This window comes from Muscardinus avellanarius, assembly GCF_963383645.1.
Source record: "Muscardinus avellanarius genome assembly, chromosome: 9".
Taxonomy (NCBI): domain Eukaryota; kingdom Metazoa; phylum Chordata; class Mammalia; order Rodentia; family Gliridae; genus Muscardinus; species Muscardinus avellanarius.
The window spans coordinates 109777615-109801128 of record NC_137795.1 but is presented as its reverse complement, the minus strand read 5'-3'; the positions used below and the strand labels follow the sequence as shown (position 1 = coordinate 109801128).

General features: G+C 40.3%; 1 protein-coding gene across 1 annotated transcript in view; it reads left to right on the top strand.

Moving 5' to 3' along the window:
- The window catches only part of KMT2C (lysine methyltransferase 2C), a gene marked incomplete at both ends in the record, with an annotated part of 244663 nt that overhangs the window by 143478 nt on the left and 77671 nt on the right, over positions 1–23514 (top strand). Inside the window, 8 exons of the mRNA XM_080701295.1 lie at positions 4361–4480; positions 5807–5923; positions 8434–8535; positions 8947–9051; positions 19305–19486; positions 19960–20124; positions 21844–21953; positions 22446–22511. Of these exons, the coding sequence (XP_080557421.1) occupies positions 4361–4480; positions 5807–5923; positions 8434–8535; positions 8947–9051; positions 19305–19486; positions 19960–20124; positions 21844–21953; positions 22446–22511 (967 nt within the window). The remainder of the gene's footprint in view (positions 1–4360; positions 4481–5806; positions 5924–8433; positions 8536–8946; positions 9052–19304; positions 19487–19959; positions 20125–21843; positions 21954–22445; positions 22512–23514) is intronic.

Below are 23514 nucleotides of genomic sequence, written 5' to 3'. Positions count from 1 at the left end.
TCTAATTCAGTCTCTGCCAGATAGTTGTGGGTTTTTTTTTTTTTTGTTTGTCTCTTTGTTTTTTGCTTTTGAGGATTGAACCAGGGCAGGGCATTCTACCTCCAAGCTACATCCCCAGTCTTTTAAATTTTTTTCTTTGAAATAGGGTCTAAGTTGCTGAGGGTTTTGCCAAGTTGTTGAAGTTGGCCTCAAACCTATGATCTTCCTGTGTTAGCCTCCCAAATATTGGAATTAAAGGTGTGCCCTCCAGGCCCACTGTATTTTTGATACTAAGTTGGCTCTATTGAGTTCTATTTATAATTTATAGTCTCCTAATGGTTACATCTTAAACTTTTTTGCTTTTAACCCATTTTGTCCCATCTTCTTCAGATATGGAACACCTATAAACATTCATAGTATATAATATAAAATTATAACCCGGGCATGGTGGCACACGCTTGTAAGCCCAGTTCTTGGGAGGCTGAGACAGGAGAATCACACAGGTTTGAAGCCAGCCCCAGCTACTGAGTGAGGCTCTCAGCAACTTAGTGAGACCCTGTTTCCAAATAAGTTATAAAATAGGGCTGGGAATGTAGTCTGGAGGTAGAAAGCCCCTGGGTTCTACCCCAAGTACCGCCCCCCCCACAAGAAAATAAAAATAAAAAATTATAATATACAATATGATATTAAATTTTGATTAATATAATTATAACTCTAGATTATAATTTGCAATCTATTTTTAATGCACCTATGCCAATTTCATTGAAACATTTGTAGAATTGAAAAAACTTAGAACTTAATGAGTTAATTTTATTTGCAAATAGTTTAAGAGTAATACTGCAGCTACGCATGTTGACCTGTAAGCCCAGTACTTTGGAGGCTGAGATAGGAGGATCACAGGTTTGAAGACAGTCTCAGGAACTTAGATCCTGTTTTAAGATAAAAAAAAGTACGCTGAACATGGTAGTGGATGCTTGTAATCCCAGTGCTTGGGAGGTTGAGACACCAAGGGCTGCAGATTCATGGAGGCCAACCCCAGCATCTTAGGCCTTGTGCGTTGCAGTGAGACTGTTTCTAAATAAAAACTAGGGTTGTAGCTCAGCAATAGAATGCCCCTGGGTTTAATTTCCAGGACTATAAAAAAAAAACAACCATATAGGGCTTGGGGTGTAACTTGGAGGTAGAATGCTTCTGGGTTCAACCTCTAATACCAAAGCTGGGGGAGAATAAAAGTGTGTTGAGTATAGTAATAAATTTCACAGGTGAGAATATTTAAGATTCTGGGCCATAACTGGTGGGTCAGTGTGTTTGATAGCGCAGGACAGTCTTCACTGGTGAATTAGCTTATGTTATACATGCAAGCAAATGATAATAGGTACTCAGGAGAGAGAGAAGTGTTGTATAGCTGATGAATAGAGTATTTAACGTGAATAGAGAACAAAAAGAGCCTAGCCCCCTCTCACCATGTTACAGTGGAGTGTCAAGGAGCCATGCGTGCTGCAGCAGGGCACAGCAGGAGGCAGTAGGAAGCATGTGCATTGCAGGGCAGCTGACCTGTTCTGAATGCTTTATATAGCTTCCTTCTCATCAAAGATGCGTTTTGAGGGATGATATATAACTGGAAGTTGGTAATTACAACTCTGTATCAGTCTTAAGGTCTTAAAAAATATATTAGGCAGTTTTTTCTTTGTCAAAATATCTATATATAATAATTTTCTTCAGTTCCATAAAATTGCACATAATCTGTCTTCTGATGTCTTATAACGTACTTATTAAAATTCATAATGTAATTACCCAGGCTTTTATTATATGAATTCCTCATAGCAGTCGAGTGGCTCCCTAATTAGCCCTGAAATGGCATCCAAACAGTCTTGATCTAAAGCACTTCATTTAGTGCATCTGTGTTATATGAAATGTAAATGCTCTTTGAAACTTGATACACTTTTTGGCATCAAAGCTAACTTTTAAATTATGATGAATAATGCATAATCACCAGAAAATTTTTATTATTTTTATCTTAGAATATGACTCTTTATGTTGTGTTTTAAGAACCATCTACTAATATACCATTAAAAGATCTACCAAATGGAAATTAAGACCTGCACTAACTCAGTGTCCTCAGAAGAAAGAAAAGCCAGTTTCCTACTTTTACTTTCTCTGCCAATAAAAAAGTTACAAACAGTCGGGCGTGGTGGCGTACGCTTGTAATCCCAGCGCTTGGGAGGCCGAGACAGGAGGGTCGCACAGGTTCAAAGCCAGCCTCAGCTCTGAGTGAGGCTCTCAGCAACTGAGTGAGACCCTATTTCCAAATAAAATATAAAATAGGTCTGGGAGTCTAGCCTGGAGGTAGAAAGACTCTGGGTTCTATCCTCAGTAACACACACACACACACACACACACACACACACGCGCGCGCGCGCGCGCGCGCAAAAAGTTATCAACAACAAAACACTCTAGTTGGTGATACAGTGGGAAGACCCTGGAGGTGTGGTAAGGGAGATAGATAGAGAGTCCTTTGCAGTTTAAGGGAAGTCCTTCTGATGTGAAAAGGCCTACCAGAGGGCTGGGAAGAAGCTAGCCATTTTCCAAAAAAGGGCTGGGAGTTGAAGTGGCCATGGGGTCTAAGTCTGTGGGCCCTCCCTGGAGGAGCTCTGCGTGTCTGAAGGATGGCAAGGGAGCCAGGGTAGCCAGGGGTCCATCCCCAGTACTGCCAAAGAATGAAAAAAAGGTCAGTGTTCCCCACCCCCCTGTAATATTATTTCATTAGCTAGCTCCTACCCTAAGTGGAATAGTGGAGTAGCCAAGCACTTATTTCTGGTTAATTCCTGTGGTGTTTCTATGGGGTTAATAGTTCTCTCATTTATTAGTTTTATAACAATGTAGAAATTTGGTAAGTATTGTAAACCATTTTGATCATTTGATTGGTAAAATAATAGCATGTATCATTGAATTACCTAATTCAAAATAGATTGTAGTTTGACTTTTGTTTTTTTTTTTAAAGATTTAGACTTTAAATGTTTACCTTCATGAGTAAACATTTTTCTTTATGCTCTTTAGCATCTTTAGAATTAGTGAATGTGGTTACTTGTCAGTGAAATGCCTCAGTTTTATCCTAAGTATGTTAATGACATATTATTTCCTGTAGAGCATACTAGGTTGTTTATCTCAGTAGAACATAACAGATTTTTGTGGAGAAGGCAGTACTGGGGTTTGAACCCAGAGACATTCTACCTTCAAGCTATACCTTTAGCCTGATTTTCTTATTTGGAAACAAGGTCTCACTAGGTTGATGAGTGAGACTTGGCTGAGTCTGTCCTTGAACCTGTGATCCTCCTGTCTCAGCCTCCCAATTACTGAGATTACAGGTGTGCACCACCAAACCCAGCTTACATAACAAGTTTGTGTGTGTGTGTGGAGGGGGGGGTGGCATGCCATACAGGGTTTGGAACTCAGGAGCATTCTACCTCCAAGCTACATCCCGAGCCCTATCTTTTATTTTTGAAACAGGGTCTCACTAAGTAGCAGAGGCTGGCTGAGAACCTGCAATCCTCCTGTCTCAGCCTCCCAATTGCTGGGATTACAGAAGTATATAACAGTTTTTGATGTTATTCATTTCTTCTTTTTTACCCATGTTAGAAGAAAGCGGTCCCCAACTAGTTTGTTATAGTGCTTTTAGAGTACTTTTGTGGTACTGTTACTGTATTTCAGGAGTTGACATTATCATGTCATCCTTGAGTTTTAATATTAGTGTGTTATTATAGTGATGCTTTTAGCAGATTTTTTACAGTGCTAGGGATGGAACCCAGGGGTATTCTACCAGTGAGCTACAACCCTAGCCTTAGTTTTTATTTTTTATTTTTTTGTTTTGTGGTACTGGGGATGGAACTCAGGGGCATTCTTTATTTTTGAAACAGGGCCTCACTGATTTGCAAAGGGCCTCATTAAGTAGCTGAGGGTGCCTGTGAACCAGGATACTTAGTCTCAGCCTCCCAAATGCTGGGATTATAAGTGTGTGCCACCATGCCCGGCTTTTATTCTTTATTTTGAAACAGGGACTCACTAAGTTGTGGAGGGTTTCACTAAGTATCTAAGGCTGGTTGCAAGTCTGTGATCCTCGTGTCTCAGCCTCCCAAATACTGGGATTATAAGCATGGGCCACTGTGCCTGGCTATAATAAAATATTTAATGTAAATTATAAATGTAGAATTTAAGTATAAAGTCACTGTAAGTGAAAGTTTATTTTTCCTATGTTGAAGCAATTTGTCCTAAATTTCCATACGTTTGCATTTGTTTTTGCTGTTCTAAAATTCCTTAGTTGCTGGCTTTGATCTTTTATGTTGCTAAGTTTTATACATCTATTCTCTCACCTGCCATATCCTAGGGGGCTTGGAGCACCCATAATACAGTGAGCCCACCTTCCTGGTCCCCAGATATTTCAGAAGGTCGGGAAATTTTTAAACCCAGGCAGCTTCCTGGAAGTGCCATTTGGAGCATCAAAGTGGTAAATAAAATTGCATTTACATTCTGTATAATTTCTTTCTAGTTTTATCATATTAGATGTTATGAATTGAACTCTTCTTTTTTAGATTTGTCTTTCAGAGCCACTTAATCTTAAAATTTTAGTGTAAAGAAAAAATGCTTGCATTTAAAGATTTAGACTATGAGGGACTTCAGCAGCAGTTTTTAAAATATAAATTTTTAGTACTTCTTTTTATGATTCATTTCTTTTGTAACAGTGCTTCTGTGGAGAAATCCTTGTATAACACGGGCTAAAAGTGAGGGAGTTGCTCATTCTTGATACCATAATACTTTGTTGCTTGGAAAAGAACAAAAGGAAAAACTCCATTAGTAATCTACTCTGTATTAATGAAGTAGAAATACAGAATTGTAGAGTTCATCATGCTAACCTCAGAATCATAGAGCTGTTTCCATGTCATTGGTGAATGAGTGTCCTGGTCTTCCAAGTGACTTAAATAGTTGGATTCATTTTATTTTTTTTATTTTATATTTTTCTTGTGGCACCTGGGTTTGAACCCAGAGGCATTCTACCTCCGAACTAAACCTGCAGCCTGATTTTATTTCTTATTTGGAAACAGGACCTCACTCGGTTGGGGAGGGCCTCATCAAGTTGTGGAGGCTGGCTTCGAACCTGCAATCTTACTTGTCTTCAGTGTCCCAAGAACTAAGATTGCAAGCCTATGCCACCGTGCCTGGCTTATAGTTGGATACATTTAAAGGGAAAACCTTAATTTAAAAAAGTAAACCGACATGGTGTTGCACGCTTGTGATCCCAGTACTTGGGAAGCCGAGACAGGAGGATCTCAGGTTCATGGCCAGTCTCAGCTACTGAGTGAGGCCCTCCACAACTTAGTCCCTGTTTCAAAATAAAGAATGAAAAATAGGGTTAGAAGTATAGCTCAGTCCTCAGCACTACCAAAAAAAAAATTGTCTGAAAAGTTAAAGTGCTTTATTGGGTAGAGAAGATAAGTTTTCTTTTGTGTTCTATTTTAAATATAATTTTGTAATAAGGCTATGAATTTGGACTAATGAAGTATTTCAAAGGAGTTCCGGATTATACTTTATATTTACAGTGACATATACTACATTTGGTTCTAAGATTATAAACATTTATGATTATATTTTTATGTTGTAAAATACATATCTACAGATACAAATAATAAGGCTGGTTTCTATCTAATCAGAAAAAAAGAGAAGCAAGTATTTGTGTGTAACATTTTAAAAAAATGATTTATCTCTCTGACGTTTGCATTTCAAAATGCTCTAGGCTTTTTAGCGAATATTGACTTTAACCATATCTGTTATGTAGGGCCGTGGGTCAGGATTTCCAGGAAAACGGAGACCTCGAGGTACGGGACTGTCAGGACGAGGCGGCAGAGGCAGGTCCAAACTAAAAAGTGGGATTGGAGCTCTTGTATTACCTGGGGTGAGGTTCGCTTTATATATATTTTCTAGAGTCACTGTTCAGTAATAATGATAATCTCATTTGTAGCAAGTTCTTTCCATAAGTCATACAAATATCCTCTTTGACCTTATCTTTCCCCAAGAGCTCATATGGCCTTCTTTACCTTTGAGATTTATTCTTCTAGCAGTCTAGAAATAAATATTAAAATGAAAACAGTAGGCCATTGCATTAGGTGATACTGAATTTTTCTGTGAATAATTGCTATTAAGGAAACCTTGAAGCTGGGCTCCATGGTAAAAGCCTGGAGTCCCAGCAGTTCGGGAGGATGCAGCAGGAGGATCACAAATCTGAGTTGTGATGCTCTTTAAGTTGTTGTTGGGAATCATCTTGGATGATTCCTAAAATTGTGAAATGCTGAACTTGAGGTCAAGTATATGACCATATTATCTCTTAAAGATATCAAATGCATTATAGGCAGATCAAAGTTTACCATTGTTACCTTTTTTTCCCCTGTTACTGGTTTGGTGTTTTCACATGTCAGTTACTTACTGTGAAATTGCCAACATTCTTCTATTTTTTTTCTTGGAAAATGTAACAGTAGGCTACATATGTCTTTCTTGTTTTTATACCATGGTGCTTTACCTTACTATTGTTCTACAATTTGTTTTTTCAATTAGCAATCTATATTAGTGATTTTTTCCCCCCATGGAAGCACATACAAATTTCTGCCGTGTGTGTGTGTGTGTGTGTGCGCGCGCGCGCGCGCGCACATGCACTTTTGGAGAACCTAGGGGCACACTACTATTGAACCATACCAGTTCCCTTCTCATTCTCTATCTCCATTTATTTATATCATTTTGAGACAGGGTGTTTTCTAAGTTGTTCCTGGTGGTCTCGAAGTAGGATCTTCCTGCCTCAACCTCCCAGGTACTGGGGTTAGAGTGTCTGGCCCTGTTCTTAAAATTCTGATTTCACAGTTTAGGTCTGCTATGCTTCTAATCATTCCCCAGTGGTGGATATTCACCTTGCTCACAGATTCCCCTAGCTGTACTTATATTTAAAATTTTACTTATTTAAAAAATATTTTTAAGAATATTTTACTTTTTTTTTTTTTTTTTTGGTAGTACTGGGGTTCCTGGAAGCCCTTTTACCTCTGGGCTACACTCCCAGACCTATTTTATACTTTTTTATTTTTGGAAACAGGGTCTCTTAAGCCAGCGCGGCTGGCTTAGAACAAGCGTGATCCTCCTGTCGCCGCCTCCCAAGCGCAGGAATTACAAGCGTGCGCCACCACGCCCGGCATATATATTTTACTTTTTAAAAAAGTACTTATGTTTAAAAATTTACAGTAATGTATTTCTTCTGTTTATTCCTCGTTCAGTTATTCTTCAAAAAAATCATTCTCTTTATGTTTTGACCTTGACCTACTGTATTTCAGCTCTATATTGCTAAGCTGGGTTTAAGCTTTGTAACAGAAAAGGATTATATTTTATGATTTCAGCATTAACCTCCCTGGTCTCTTATTATACCATCTAATTCAGAGCTTTTTTTCATGATAAGCGCTCTGAAAGTTATTAACAAGGCAGTAGGTTCCAAGTTGATTTGGTGTGAAATATAATGAACTCCAGAAATGAACAAACATCTGTGGTTGATAAACATTTGGCTAATACTGAAATTTTGACAAATTATTCAAATAATACTTCTAAAGCAGTGATAACCAATAGAAATATAATGGGAACTGTGAATGCAATTTAAAATTTTCTAAGCCAGGCGTGGTGGCACACACTTGTAATCCCCGCGCTTGGGAGGCGGAGACAGGAGGATCGCGCAGGTTCGAAGCCAGCCGCGCTGGCGTAAGAGACCCTGTTTCAAAAAATATAAAATAGGTCTGGGAGTGTAGCCCGGAGGTAGAAGGGCTTCCAGGAACCCCAGTACCACCAAAAAAAAAAAAAAAAAAAATTTCTAATAGCCTTATAAAGTTAGGATTAACATAGTTTTCATGTGTATAATTTGATATATCCAAAATATTATCGGTTCAACATATAATATGCACAAAATTAATAAAAGCTTTACAAAATTTTTTTACTGGTGCATTGTAGCCATACGTCTTAATGGAGTGCAAGATGATGAAGGCATGCATGGTCTTTGGAAACTATGGTATATCTTACTGTCATTGCATGTCTTGTTCTTAAGTTTTACTGAAGTTGGTCCATGTGTTATATGCATAGTAATATTATAATTTTATATTTCTTGATTAGAATTTTTGTGTAACCAAACATTACTAAAGACGACAGATTTTATTTTCTCATATTCTTATATGTAAGACTTGACACCCAGGTTACAGTTAGTGAGTAAAACAGTGATGACACTTACTTTTATGGTGGTATCTTTGAATTGATTACGTAACTTGGATTTGTTAGTGTAGACATTGGCAAAAGTTCTATTCTAGATATGAATGTTTGAAGGTTTCCAGTTAATTATAATGCAGTGAAAAATAAAACTTCATACTTTGTGTATTTTGTTCTTTATAGGTATCTACTGCAGATATTTTATCAAATAAGGACGAAGAAGAAAACTCTATGCACAATACAGTTGTATTGTTTTCTAGTAGTGACAAGTTCACTTTGCATCAGGTTTGAACTTAATTTTCAACTTTTGATTTCTTCCTTGCCCATTTCTACTTTATCCCATACACAAAGATACCATGTAATTTGGTTGTAGAACAATATGAAAGTATTTTTTTTTTTTTTTTTTTTTTTTTTTGCGGTACCAGGGACGAAACCCAGGGGCATTTTACTTCCCAGCTACATCCCCGGCCCTGTTTTTTATTGTTTATTTTGAAACAGGGCCTCACCAAGTTGCAAAGGACCGCACTAAGTAGCTGAGGCCGTCCGCAAACTGCGATCCTCCTGTCTCAGCTTCTCGAATGCTGGGATGACAAGGTTGCAGCACCACGCCCGGCTCTTAAAGTATTTTTAAAATAAAATTTACATATTTCTAGCTTGATCTAAGATTAAACTAGGTTCATGTGTTCTTAATTTCAGGATATGTGTGTGGTTTGTGGCAGTTTTGGCCAAGGCGCAGAAGGGAGGTTGCTGGCCTGTTCTCAGTGTGGTCAGTGTTACCATCCATACTGTGTCAGTATTAAGGTAAGCAGGCCTATGTTAGAGGGGCTAACACAGCACGTGTCATTTTTATTTTATTTGAGTAGTAACACAGAGCTCCCTACTTAATAATTAATCAAATATTTGCTGTTACATGTATATGACAATATTTAACTATGTTAAATATTGCTCTTAAGTGTTACCTCAGGAAATTAACTCCTGCATAAAATTGTGCTTTTAAATTGTACTAATTATCTTACCATTATCTTGAAAAAATAAAATACACAAATGAATGCCTTTTATTTAAAAACAATTTCTATTATTATAGGAAGGCCTCAGGTTTGGTTCACTCATTTTGTCTATTTATTACAAAAGTTGAGAACACCTAGATTCCTTAGTCAAAGTTCATTTGTCCATCCTGGTCCGCCACACATCCAGTCTCCTCAGTCCTCTATATAAACTCAGTCCTTATAGCAGAATGGGATAAATGTCGTATTTAATATATTTAATTGGTACTTAGGATGGGACCCAGGGACATTCCACCTCTGAGCTGCACCCCCAGCCCTATTGTATTCTTTTATTTGGAAACAGGGTGGCACTAAGTTGCGAGGGCCTCACTGTTTCTGAGGCTGGCCATGAACCTGTGATCCTCCTGTCTCGGCTTCCCAAATGCTGGCATTATAAGTGTGAACCACTACGCCTGACTATATTTGGTATATTTAAATAATGTGAGAATGTAATGCTTGGTTGGAAGCGTTTCAGTTTAGATACTTACTGGGAAAGTCTCTTACATGCTAACTGTGGGCTTGGTTATTAAAGGTGTGTAAATGTGGGCCTGTCTCAATGAGTGTTTGAGCTATTGAACTAAGGGTTTTTTTTTTTTCTTTTTTCTTTGTAAGAACTCAGTGTTAAATAAAACTTGTATATTTGAATAGAGCAACATGGTCCCTGGAATGAGGACACACATGCAGCTGTAGGGCAGACATCCTGCTGTGTGCTCCACAGCCTCTTGGTTGGCAATCATCTTGGACTTCTGAGTGCTCTCTATCTCTTACCTCCTTGCCCTTCAAACTCTACTATCTTATGTCATTAGTTGCCCAAAATGTCAGAATAGGGAGTGGGTCAGCATGTATTCTCTGGCATTTCCTAGCTGATAATGTTGCTAATATTTCTTTTCTAAGTTAATACAAGTATTTTTGTGTGTTAGGAATCATAGTGAAAATTGTGTGTACTCTATTCAAAATAGAAACTAGTACAGTTAATTTAGTATTTTAAAGTGTTGCTCACAGAATATTGACTCAAATAAGATGAAAATTAAAGTTTTTTTTTTTTTTTGGCAGTATTGCAGATTAAACCCAGGGGCATTCTACCGCCAAGCTACATCCCCAGCCCCGTCCCCCATTTTTTTACTACACCCCCAGCCCTATTTTTTTATTCTTTAATTTGAAACAGGGTCTTGCTGAGTTGCAAAGGGCCTCACTAAGTAATAGCTGAGGCTATTCACAAACCATGATCCTCCCGTCTCAGGCTGCCAAATGCTGTGTGCCACCACGCCTGGTCTCAGCCCTATTTCTTTATTCTTTACTTTGAAACAGGGTCTCACAAAGTTGCAGAGGGTCTCACTAAGTAGCTGAGCCTGACTGTGAACCCTCGTTCCTCCTGAATCAGCCTCGCAAGTACAGGAATTACAAACATGCACTACCAAGCCAGTTTAAAGCTGAGTTTTAAAATGGAGTTATATGTTCCTAGAAAAACAAGGTTTCTTTTCTTCACATTTTTATATTCTAATTTCTTTGTAATTTTATATTTACTTTTTTTTTTTTTTTTTTTTTTTTTTTGCTAGTGGAGATTGAGCCCAGGGGCATTCTATCTCTGAGGTACATCACCAGCCCTTTTTTTTTTTTTTTTTTTTTTTTTGGTGGAATCCAGAGGATTGCTATACTCCCAGACCTATTTAATATTTTATTTGGAAACAGGGTCTCACTAAGTTGTTGAGAGCCTCACTAAGTAGCTGAGACTGGCTTCGAACGTGTGCAGTCCTCCTGTCTCAGCCTTCCAAACATGGGGATTACAAGCGTGCGCCACCACACCTGGCACCAGCCCTATTTTTTATTCTTATTTTGAAACAGGGTCTCAGTAAGTTGCAGAGGGCCTCACTAAGTAGCTAATGCTGTCCACGAACCGCGATCCTATCTCAGCCTCTCAAATGTTGGGATTACAAGTGTGCGCCACCACTCCCAGCTCCAGCCCTATTTTTTATTATTTATTTTGAAACAGGGTCGCATTACATTGGGGAGGGGAATCTCGCTAAGTTACTATGGCTCCGTGAACCTGTGATCCTCCTGTCTCAGCTTTTCAACTACTGGGGTTACAGGTGAGCACCACCATGTCTGTCTGTAATTTGATAATGGAATTCTTTTATGATCTAAGCACATCTAAGATTATTTTCAAAATGGAAGTGTAAGTTTCATTAGCCTAACTAGTCCCTTAATGTAACAGCTTTTCTTATCTAAAATTGGCATTTGTTTTAGAAAAAGTTAAGGTTTAAGGGCTCATGCTCAGAACTTCTTGGATTTTTTTTAACCCATCCAACAATGAAATCCTTTTTATAAATAACCAAAGACCAGACAACTAATGTACTATCAAACAGCTAATTAGTGTAGAGCTAGAATTTAAATTCATGTCTGTCTAACGGTATGTGGCTCCTTTTCTACCATGGATACCATTCTAGAAGGTATGGAACAGTGCCGTCCCGTTGATTGAGAAATACCGGGCGGGGTTACACTGTAGTGAGGAGACATGAATTTCCTCAGCTCAGTTTTTGTTGGTGGGGGAAATTTTGTATGGATCAGCTGGATCTGTTTGGGCTGCCTTTTTTCACCTTCCTGGGTAGGCCTAGAGAATACTTACGATCTTGGGTGGACATTCCAGGATCTTTTGTCTCAGAACCTTAATACTCTTCAACATCTGAGTAAGTTCAGTCTGTGAGGATTGTGACTAGTGAATATATACCATTTTAGAAATCAAAACTGGGAACATTTTATAATGTTCAGTGCAGTGATGTGAGAGCTCATGTAGCCTCTGGAAGAAAATGGCCATAGAATTGTGAATGGATTAAGGTGCAAATGGCAAATGATGTTTCAACAGTACTACAAAAATGGTTTTGACCACCAGACTACCCTTGGCAGTTGCTATCCTTTTTTTTTTTTTTTTTGGCGACACTGGGGATTGAACCCAGGGCATTCTACCCCTGAGCTACACCCCCAGCCCTATTTTCCATTCTTTATTTTGAAACAGGGTCTCACTAAGTTGCATGGGGCCTCACCAAGTAGCTGAGGCTGGCCTTGAACCTGCAATCCTCCTTTCTCAGCCTTCCAAGTACTGGGATTACAGGCGTACCCTGCCATGCCCAGCTTTGGTAACTGTATTCTAACAATAGTGTTCCCTGTACTTAAGCTGTGGCTATTCAGGATTTCACTGTATTTTATGTTCTGTCACCAGGGTCTCCACTTTGTGGTTGTGTTTCATGAGTCTTGTGTGAACTCTTGTTAATTGTTCAGCTTAGGAATCCTCAGTGGATGTTCGTTTCCCTGGTTGGGGTTCTTGGTCTGCCTTGTAGATGTGCAGCTTGGTGGTCAGCCAAATTCTTTAGGTGAATTTTGTGCAGATTCCTGGAGCTCTTGCTCTATCTAATCTTTCTCTCGCTTTTGTCGGCATGCTGAGGATTGAACTCAGTTTTCTATCGCTGCGTTAGGCTCAGCCCCTGGAGCTCTTGCTGTTCATTTCGTCTTCTTGCAGGACGCGGGCCCACGGGTTGCAGCTTCCTTAGCCTCTCTGAACGTGATGTGTCTTCTAATTCCGTGAAACTTGTGCAGCGGCGCTCTTGTTGGCACCGTTCTGCAGGATGTCTGGAGATGGAGTACGACAGGGTTTGCTTCACATGTTTCTTTCTTCCCAGACCACAGTCATGTACTACATGGTGTCTCACGTGGAGAAAGTTATTCCATGCATTTTGGCCAGTTTTGTGTATCTTATGACATGAGAAAGGACCAGTTCCTATTCATATTTGAAGCAAATAGGCATCGAAGACTATAACACACATCTGCCACAACTTTAGACACGCTACCATAGATGGAACCATGTGACTTAAAAATTAAAAGTAAACCTGTTCAGTAGGAAAAAAATGAATCGATAACAGAGCCCCATCAGATGGGGTAAGAGTCTCAAAACATGAGAAATTGTTGAAGAGTTGAAGTGCTAAGTAAGAGAAGCAAAGCAGCACAACACTGACCCTAGGTGCTGCGGGGATTGGGGAGGTAGAGGGCTTGGCTGAGTCTTGGTGTCTGTGGCTCAGAAACCAGAAGGAAGGCGTGGTGGCGCACGCTTGTAATCCCCGCGCTTGGGAGGCGGAGACAGGAGGATCGTGCAGGTTCGAAGCCAGCCGCGCTGGCTTGACACCCTGTTTCCAAATTTAAAAAAGTATAAAATAGGTCTGGGAGTGTAGCCCGGAGGTAGAAGGGTTTCCAGGAACCCCAGTACCACCAAAAAAAAAAAAAAAAAAAAAAAGAAACCAGAAGGTAGCACCACGGAAGTATGAGCAAAGGGATGGGAATTGGCTTGGGATAGAATGCTCACTTGGCATGTGTGAAGTCTTGGAGCCCTTTTCCCAGTTCTGCCAGGAAAAGGAAAGTGAAGATTGTCTGGGTAGCTGAGAACTTGCATGTAAAGGACCATAGGGTACGTTTCTGTGAAATAAGAAGCTTCAGTAGGAATGAAGATGATGTAAAATCTACCACAAATATTTGTTCTCCTACTCTATCTGTTCTTTTTTCTGTTAGTGAGATAATACTGTCTCTTTTTTTTTTTGGGGGGGGGGGTTACTGCTCCTGGGCTTTGGGCAAGGACAGAACCCTGGGGGTTGGCCAGGCCAGCCCGGAAGCCATGTGTGTTCACCAGAATGAGGGGCGGTAGGGCCCACAGGAACCAAACCTTCACAGGATTCAAAAGCTGGCTGTGGACCTAGCCAGGTGGGCAGCTGGGGAGCAGATGCTTTTTGTACCATTTTGTTTTTAAGCTGAGCTTTTGCTCTGCCCCTGAAAGATCATTCCATGAACAGACAGGGCCCTGACTCTTAAAGCACAGAATACTGCAAGCTCTAGGCCCCTGGGAAGCTCCACCCCCTTCCCTCCCCATCTCAAATGCAGGGCTGTAATTGCAGACTGGTGGCTTTAAAAGAAGAGGGAGGAGCCGGGCATGGTGGATCACTTTTCAAGGACAGCCTCAGCTACATAGTCCCTTTGCAACTTGGTGAGACCCTGTTTCAAAATAAAGAATAAAAATAGGGGTGGAGGTGTGGCTTGGAGATAGAATGCCCCTGGGCTCCACCCACAAGAAAAAAGTCACTGCTCTAAGCCATCTTGCTTTTTCCACCGGAATCTTTCTTCCATTTGAAATGATTGGTATTTTTTTAAAAAAAAAAATTTAAAAATCTTTTGCTGAACCAACCCATCCTGTTTTACTCCAGCTCCACATCTGAAGCAGCTGTGGAGCTGGAGTTAAACCTTTCCTGTCTGTCTGTCTGTCTGTCTGTCTGGTGGCCTTAGAAATAGAATCCAGGGCTGTTCTGCCTCTGAGCTACACCCCGAGCCCTCTATATCTTTTGTCTTTGAAGTAGGGTCTCACTAGGTTGCTGACAGTCTTGCTGAGTAACTGAGGCTAGTCTTGAACCTGCAGTCCTCCTGTTTCAGCCTTTCAAGTACCAAGACTTGTACCACTACATGGGCGCAGGTTTCTCTTCTAATCAGAAAGTGTCGCTGTTTTATCAGTGTTAGATATTGTTGGCTGCCTGCTCTGAATGAGTTATAATTCAGCTCTACTTTCCCACAGCATCTTCTCAATAGAGTAATGTTACTTCATAATTCAACTAATAAAGTATGGTTATGACTCTGTTAATGTGGCTTTTGTTTGGTTTGTTTATTTTTGTGGTGCTGGGGATTGAACCCAAGGGCATTCTAACTCTGAACTACACTCCTAGCCCTATTTTTATTTTTTATTTTTTATTTTTATTTTTACTTTTTGGTGGTACTGGGGATGAAACCCTTCTACCTCCGGGCTACACTCCCAGACCTATTTTTTATATTTTATTTGGAAACAGGGTCTCTTACGCCAGCGAGACTGGCTTCGAACCTGTGCGATCCTCCTGTCTCTGCCTCCCAAGCATGGGGATTACAAGCGTGCACCCACGCTCGGCTTTATTTCTATTTTTAAAACAGAGTATTGCTGAGTGTGGTGGTGCACGCTTGTAATCCCAGCATTTGGGAGGCTAAGACTGGAGGATCGCAGTTCGTGGACAGCCTCAGCTACTTAGTGAGGTTCTCTGCAACTTAATGATACCCTGTTTCAAAATAAAGAATAAAAAATAGGGCAGGGGTGTAGCTCAGGGGGTTGAATGCCCCTGGGTTACATCCCTGGCACCGCTAATAAATAAATAAGCAAACAAACAAACAGTGTCAGTAGGTTGATGAAAGTCTCACTACTTGCTGAGGCTGTCCTTGAACCTTCGGTACTCCTGTCTTAGTCTCCCAAGTACTGGGATTACAGGAATGTGTCACCAGGTCAGGCTGCAACCTTTGTTTTGGGGGAATGAATGAATATTTATTTATTTATTTATGCATGCAGGACGCTAGGGGTTGAACCTCGGTGCATTCTACATCCAAGCTAGATTCCCACCACTATTTATTTATTTATTATTATTATTATTATTATTATTATTATTTTTTTTTTTTTTGGTGGTACTAGGGGGGACCCAGAGGCTTTCTACCTCCAGGCTATACTCCCAGACCCATTTTATATTTTATTTGGAAACAGGGTCTCACTAAGTTGCTGATAGCCTCACTAAGTAGCTGAGGCTGGTTTCGAACCTGTGCGATCCTCCTGTCTCAGCCTCCCAAGCGCTGGGATTACAAGCGTGCGCCACCATGCCCGGCTATTATTATATTTTGGTTTTGGTGGTACTGGGGTTCCTGGAAGCCCTTCTACCTCTGGGCTACACTCCCAGACACCTATTTTATATATTTTTTTTTATTTGGAAACAGGGTCTCTCTCTCTCTTTTTTTTTTTTTTTTGGTGGTACTGGGGTTCTTGGGAGCCCTTCTACCTCCGGGCTCCACTCCCAGACCTATTTTATATTTTTGAAACAGGGTCTCTTACGCCAGCGCGGCTGGCTTCGAACCTGCGCGATCCTCCTGTCTCCGCCTCCCAAGCGCGGGGATGACAAGCGTGCCCACCACGCCCGGCAGAATATAATTCTTAGTGGTTCTTTTTTTTTTTAACCTACCACAGAAGCACCGTCGTATCATTTTATCTGGCCGTGTTCCTGCTCCTGTCTTTCTGGACCTTACGTGGCTCTGCGCTGTCCTGGGCCGGCGCCCTCAAGTGTGTGGCTCAGTTCCTCTCCTTAGTGCTCCTGGACGCGTTTCTTTGTTGGATCCATTGCTCTGTGTACCCATATCTGCCTTTTCTTGCTCTATATACTCATTTTGTAACACATATCTCAAAAAGTCTTGTGAGGAGTATGTCGGAGTTGAATTTTGTATTCTCGCATACCTAAATGGTGTTCCACCACTCAGTCACTTACTTACTTAGGTCAGGAATTGTGGTTTGAAAGGTGTTTTCCATATAAGTTGTAAATTGAGTCCAGCCTTTAGGGTTGTTGAAAACTTTGACCTTCCTCATGTTTGTAGTTTTAATTTAACTCTTTATTTTCTTTTTTGGTAGCTTTTTGGCTTTCTTATTTCTCGTGATATTTTTTCTTTTCTTTTTTTTTTTTTTGTGGTACTGGGAATGGAACCCAGGGTTATTCTATCTCCAGGCCACACCCCCTTCCCCATTTTTTCTTTTTTCTTTTGAAAAAGGGTCTCATGGAGTTGTGGAGGGCCTCACTAAGTAGCCGAGGCTGTCCTCAAACTGCGATCCTTCTGTCTCAGCCTCCCACATGCTGGGATTGTACGCGTGCACCACCACGCCTGGCTCCACGATAAAGATGTGTGCCCTGAATTTCCTATTGCTTCGTTGGATGCAGGCACTTCAGTCTTTTGATATTTTTAGGATTATGGTTCCAAACCTTGGTGCTTTATCAACTGATGAATGGATAAAGGAAATGTATATACACTACTCTAGAATTATACTCAGCTATAAAAAAGAGCAAAGTTATGTTATTTGCAAGAGAATGGATGCAACTAGAGAGTACTATGCTAGTGAGATCAGCTAGTCTCAGAAAGTCAAGGTTGTATGTTTTCTTTCATATGTGGAAATTAGAAAATAGAAAACATAATGGCCTTTAGATAAATGAGAGAGGCCAGTAAAATAGTGGAAGGGGTTGGGAAAAGGAGCTGGAGAGAGGAAAAAAGGATTGAGGGATGAAACAGCTCAAATCCTGCCACGCCCATACATGAAGGTATCACCACCAATGACTTTTTACACTTCCAAAGTCTTTTACTATTCACACATGTTACAGGTATGATAAGTTAGCAAAGAGGTGTGTGTATAGAGCTTATTGTCTTCTGCCTCCTCCTCCTCCTCATTGCTGTTACCCAGCTCTGTAGACTGAGAATCACAGATGGGGACAGATTCACTGGCCAGTTAGACCTTGAAAAATGGCCTTTTATGAAGAGACAAGAAAGCAGCTCCCAAGCACAATGTTTGTCAGCGATTTTGGGACGGCCCCGCGCTTCGCTCGCCTCCCTTTAGTGCTCAGGTCACCCCAGTGCAGAGTCCAGCCCTGTTGGAAACTGGCGTACATGCTATCTGTATAGCAGCTTTTCCGCCTTTTACACCATCGAGACCAGTCTTGGATCCCACGGGAAAGACCACCAATCTTAATAGCATCCACAGGGGACGAGGAGGGGGAGCGGCTGGGACATGGAGGGGCGCCATGTGCTGTGTGCTTCTATCCCTCTGAACCTCGCCGGGATGTGTACTTGGAATGCACTAATAAAAGTACAAAGAAGATGAGATGGTTCCAAATTGGTGATCGTCTATGGTACGGCTTCTGTGAGGAGCTTATCACAAATACAGAGATTCTCAAGCCAGAGAATAAAAGGAATGTCCTAGATTCATAGCCTAAAATTCCTTCAAGGTCATAAAAAGTTTTACATTCATTTATTCATTCTTTTATGTATTGCTTTTTAGTTTTTCTATTGATTTTAATAGATAAGTGCTTATGCCATATACACAAATTCCAGAGGCATGGAATTTATGGAAATACCATAGAGACTTTTTTATATATTTTCAAATCATGTGTCAGTAGTAATAGGGAAGTTTACTGGATTTCTTTAAAATTCAGTCACCCTATCTATAAAAAACAGGAATTAAAGCCGACGTGGTGGCACATGCTTGTAACCCCCAGCATTTGGTAGACTGAGACAGGAGGATTTCAGTTCCATGACAGTCTTAGCTACTACTTAGTGAGTCCCTTTGCAACTCAGACTTTGTTTCAAAATAAAGAATAAAAAATAGTGCTGGGAGTATATTTCAGAGGTAGAATGCCCCTGGGTTCCCTCCCCAGTACTGTCCCCCCCCACCAAAAAAAAAAGAGAAAACTACAGCATAGGTAGTTATGTGGAATAAAACTGACATTAGTATATATATTCTGCTTTCCATTTGTTTTTAAACCGGTCTGGGGATGGAACCCAGGGGCATTTGACCTCCTAGCTACACTCCCTGCCCTATTTTTTATTCTTTATTTTGAAACCAGGTTTCAATAAGTTCCAGAGGGCCTTACTAAGTAGCTAAGGCTGTCCGCGAACTGCAATCCTCAGGTCTCAGCCTCCTGAATTCTGAGATTATAAGCATGCGCCACCACGCCCGGCTTATTCTGCTTTCCATTATTCTGGTCAACAGGTGAGCTCCTAACAGTATATGTGTGTGCTGGGCACAATTATGCACAACTGTAATCCCAGCCATTTGGAGGCTGAGCCATGAGGTTCATCAGTTTGAGGCCAGCCCAGGCAGCCTAGGAAAAATCTGTCTCCCAAAATAAATTGGGTGGGGGGGAATAGTTGAAGGACTGGGGCTGTAGCTCAGTGACAGAGTGCCCCTGGGTTGGATTCCAAGTAGGAATAAATGAAGGATGGACGGATGGACAGATGGACGAATACAGGTGTGCCCTGTTTGTTATTGTGTTCCATAGTTAGTTGCTATGTCTTCTCCCTCTAGAAATAGCGTGTCATATTACTTGTATGCAGTATACCTTATTAGGTTAGTGTATCAATCATATGGATTGGTGGTTTCTTTTACAGATCACTAAAGTGGTTCTTAGCAAAGGCTGGAGGTGTCTGGAGTGCACTGTTTGTGAGGCCTGTGGGAAGGTGACCGACCCAGGAAGACTCCTGCTCTGTGATGACTGTGACATCAGTTACCACACCTACTGCCTGGACCCTCCGTTGCAGACAGTCCCCAAAGGAGGCTGGAAGTGCAAATGGTACTCTAGCATTTATGTTATCTCATCAGGCTTTCAGATCAATAACTTTCTTATAACACTTTTAGTTTTTAAAAATTTAGCCATATTTGGCTGGGTGTGCTGTTGCACGCCTGTAACAGCAGTACTTGGGAGGCTGAGACAGTACAATTTCAGGTTGCAGGCCAGCCTCAATAATTTAGTAAGACACTCAGCAACTTCGGAAGACCTCATTCCAAAATGAAAAAAAAGGACTCGGGGTGTAATTTTGGGGTAGAATTCTTTGAGTTTAATCCCCAGTATCCTCCAACAAACCAAATCCCAAAATTAGCCACATATGTTTAATCACATAATATATATTTGCTGTGATAGATGTTACATATCAGAAAAATTTCTGGATATGCATTAGATGATTTCCCCATATGCTGTTCACATGTAGCTTCATGAATTATATGACTAAGTGAACAACACTGAGCCACTTGGTGTCTGGGTTTCAGGTGTGTGTGGTGCAGACGCTGTGGAGCGACATCTGCAGGTCTGAGGTGCGAATGGCAGAACAATTACACCCAGTGTGCTCCTTGTGCCAGCTTGTCTTCATGCCCGGTCTGCTCTCGAAACTACAAAGAAGAAGATCTCATTCTGCAGTGTAGACAGTGCGATAGGTATCGTCCTTCCTCCCCTATTGTTTGCAAGCTTTCTCAAGTGTAATTAAAGGAACTTGGAAAACAGCCTTCCTTGATCATAAATTCACAGAAGAACCTTTAATTGCCAAAAGCTTACAGAATCTCAGCATTCGGGAGGCTGAGACAAGAGGATCATGGTTCATGGCCAGCCTCAGCTACTTAGTGAGGCCCTTTGCAACTCAGCGAGACCCTGTTTCAAAATAAAGAATAAAATATAGGGCTGATGGTGTAGCTTAGAGGTATAATGCCCCTTGGTTCCATTTCGAGTACTACCAAAAAACTTACAGAAGTGATTTCCTGTTTTAAATTCTTAACTCTAAGCTGAAGATTTTTTTTTTTAAAGGGGGTTCTTTTTTTAGTCTTTTTGGAACCAGGGATCGAACCCAGAGTACCACACCTGCAAAGCAGATGCTTTGCCACTGAGCTACATCCCGGCCTCTAAGCTAAAGATTTTGTTTTAATTGGGCCTTTTTGAAGGTTTATGAATCTCTTAAAATTAAAAGTGAAATTATTGCCTGCACACTAGTATTTTCCTATGGAGGGGTTCTGAATTTTGTATTACAGTCCAAAAATGGCCTTACACATTCTGCTTTTTAAAACAACTTTTTCTTAATGCTCTATGCCATAGATATCTAGATATTAGATACTACTTCTTACCTTTTCTGAGTATTATGTATGGGCCGCTTCAAAATCAAGAATGTTTTCTTTGCTTTCGTTAGTTTATTTTTGTGCCCTGTCAACAGTAGAGCACTGTACAAATGGCACCACTGTGTTATTTCATCAGTAGGATTCTATTACTGTACCACATCACTTCACATGATTTATATCAGCCTCAAATCAGATGGGTCACATAGAGCACATGTATATTATGCCATTGCAGCCTTATGGATTCCTTTCTACTTCCTGACTCGCCTTATTGCTGTCCTTGACACATTTGATAAGTGATCATAGAAATTAGCATCAGCCAGACATGGTGGAACACGCTTGTAATCTCAGTACTTGGGAGACTAAGACAGGGGGATCTCAGGTTCACATCCAGCCCCAACTACTTAAAGAGGCCCTCCACAACTTAGTGAGACCCTGTTTCAAAGAATAAAGAATAAAATAGGACTAGGAGTGTAGCTCGGAGGTAGAATGCCCCTGAGTTTAATCCCTGGTGAGACACACACACACACACACACACACACACACACACACACACACTCTCTCTCTCTCTCTCTCTCTCTCTCTCTCTCTGTCTCTGTCTCTGTCTCTGTCTCTGTCTCTGTCTCTCAATAAAACCGGCATCAAGTGCTTCCTAGGTAATATGTACCTGCTTCCTCCCTAGTACAAGTTCTTATTCCTTATTCTTCTCAACTCCATGAAAGTTGTTATTGGTCACTTAGGCTAATTAGATCAGCTAGAAAGCAGGATCCTGTGTTTGAAGACTGTCAACTCCTGTCCTAGGTTTTAAAGTGTTCTTAGTATTTTCATTTTTTTTTTTTAACTGGTGGTACTGGGGATGGAACCCTTCTACCTCCAGGCTACACTTCCAGATCTATTTTATATTTTTATTTGGAAACAGGGTCTCTTAAGCCAGCGAGGGGCTTTGAACCTGCGCGATCCTCCTGTCTCTGCCTCCCAAGTGCGGGGATTACAAGCGTGCGCCCCCATTCCCAGCTTCAATTTTTTAAAAATATACAAATATGATTCTTTTAGATGGATGCATGCCGTTTGTCAAAACTTATCTACGGAGGAGGAAGTGGAAAATGTGGCAGACATTGGTTTTGATTGTAGCATGTGCAGACCTTATATGCCTACGTCAAATGGTAAGAGAATGGCTTAACCATGAGTCTCTTCTCTTCTGCAAACACTACACTTTGCTTCCATGACCAGTGAGTGGGCTTACTTCTACTTCTCTTTGTCTTGATGACCCTATTATTTGGTCACATATAAAAAATAATTTTTTGTATAAATTTATTCTTACTATCCCAACTTCATTTATTAAAACAATTTATATAAAGGGAAAAATTAAGTATATGTTTTAGCTATGAAATATAAGCTGACTTTGAAGGAACGTAATTTATTTTAGTGATCAGCAATATGTAGAAATCCAGTACACTGACTCTTCTTATTCCTCCTAGACGTCTCATTTTCTTCACAGCGTCTCCTTGTTGTATTTTGGTTTTGTTCCTTTGAGTACTATTTAGCATTTAAGCAATTGATTTATAAAATGAGTATATAAATTGACATTTTAATCATAAGTCTTAAGTACTTTTTTCCTGGAAAAAAATAAGTGATCTGAATTTTTTTCATTTCAGTGCCTTCCTCAGACTGCTGTGAATCTTCACTTGTAGCACAGATTGTCACGAAAGTCAGAGAGCTAGGTAAAATTTGTAATGTTTTACTTGATTGTTCGTTAGGAAAGGCATATAATTTAATTTTATGTAACCTGCTTTAATCATATAGTTGTTCAATGTAAATTCACAAGTGCTCATATACAGAAATATATATATATATGTTTATATATATATTGGTATTAGGGATTGTACCCACAAGCTTTCTACCTCTGAGCCACATCCTCCGTCCTTTTTACTAGTTTTTAATTTTAGAACAGGCTCTCACTACATTTGAGGTTGGCCTCCAACTTGCGATCATCCTGTCTCAGCCTCCCAGTTACTGTAACTAACGGTGTGTCACCAGGTCTGGTAAAAATTTCTACATTAATACATGTAGTATTCATCTTTTCTAGATTTACCAGGGAAATATTTTATAAATTTCAGCAAATTGGCAATGAAAGTAACAGCTCTTAGAATAACCATTATATCATGTTTGCTTTGAGTTCATTGGTGTATCACTGTGCTTTGGCTATCCACAGAAAAGAGGGCCTATTCACAAAGAAGTTTCTTTAGGATTAACTCGGTGTCTTACTATTTTTTTTCTGTAATAGTTGAGAATAGTGATTTATATGACATTTTTATTAAACACCGTGTGTGTGTGTGTGTGTGTGTGTGTGTGTGTGTGTGTGTGTGTGTGTGTGTGTGTGTGTGTTACTGGGGATTGAACCCCTAGGGGCATTCTACCTCTGAGCTATGCCCTCAAAACCATATTTAAAAGTTTAAAAAAAAATTTTTGGTGGTCCTAGGGATTTAACCCAGGGATATTCTATCTCTGAACTTCACCCCCTGCCCTGTTTTTTATTCTTTATTTTTGAAACAGGGTTTCACTAAGTTGTAGAGGGCCTCATTAGTTATATGAGGCTGACCACAAACCTGTGATCCTCCTGTCTGAGCTTCCCAAGTACTGGGGTTACAGGCCTGCACACCATGCTCAGCTTGAATATTCTTTTGACTGTTTGATTTGGTACCATCTGGCATAAGAACATTTTGA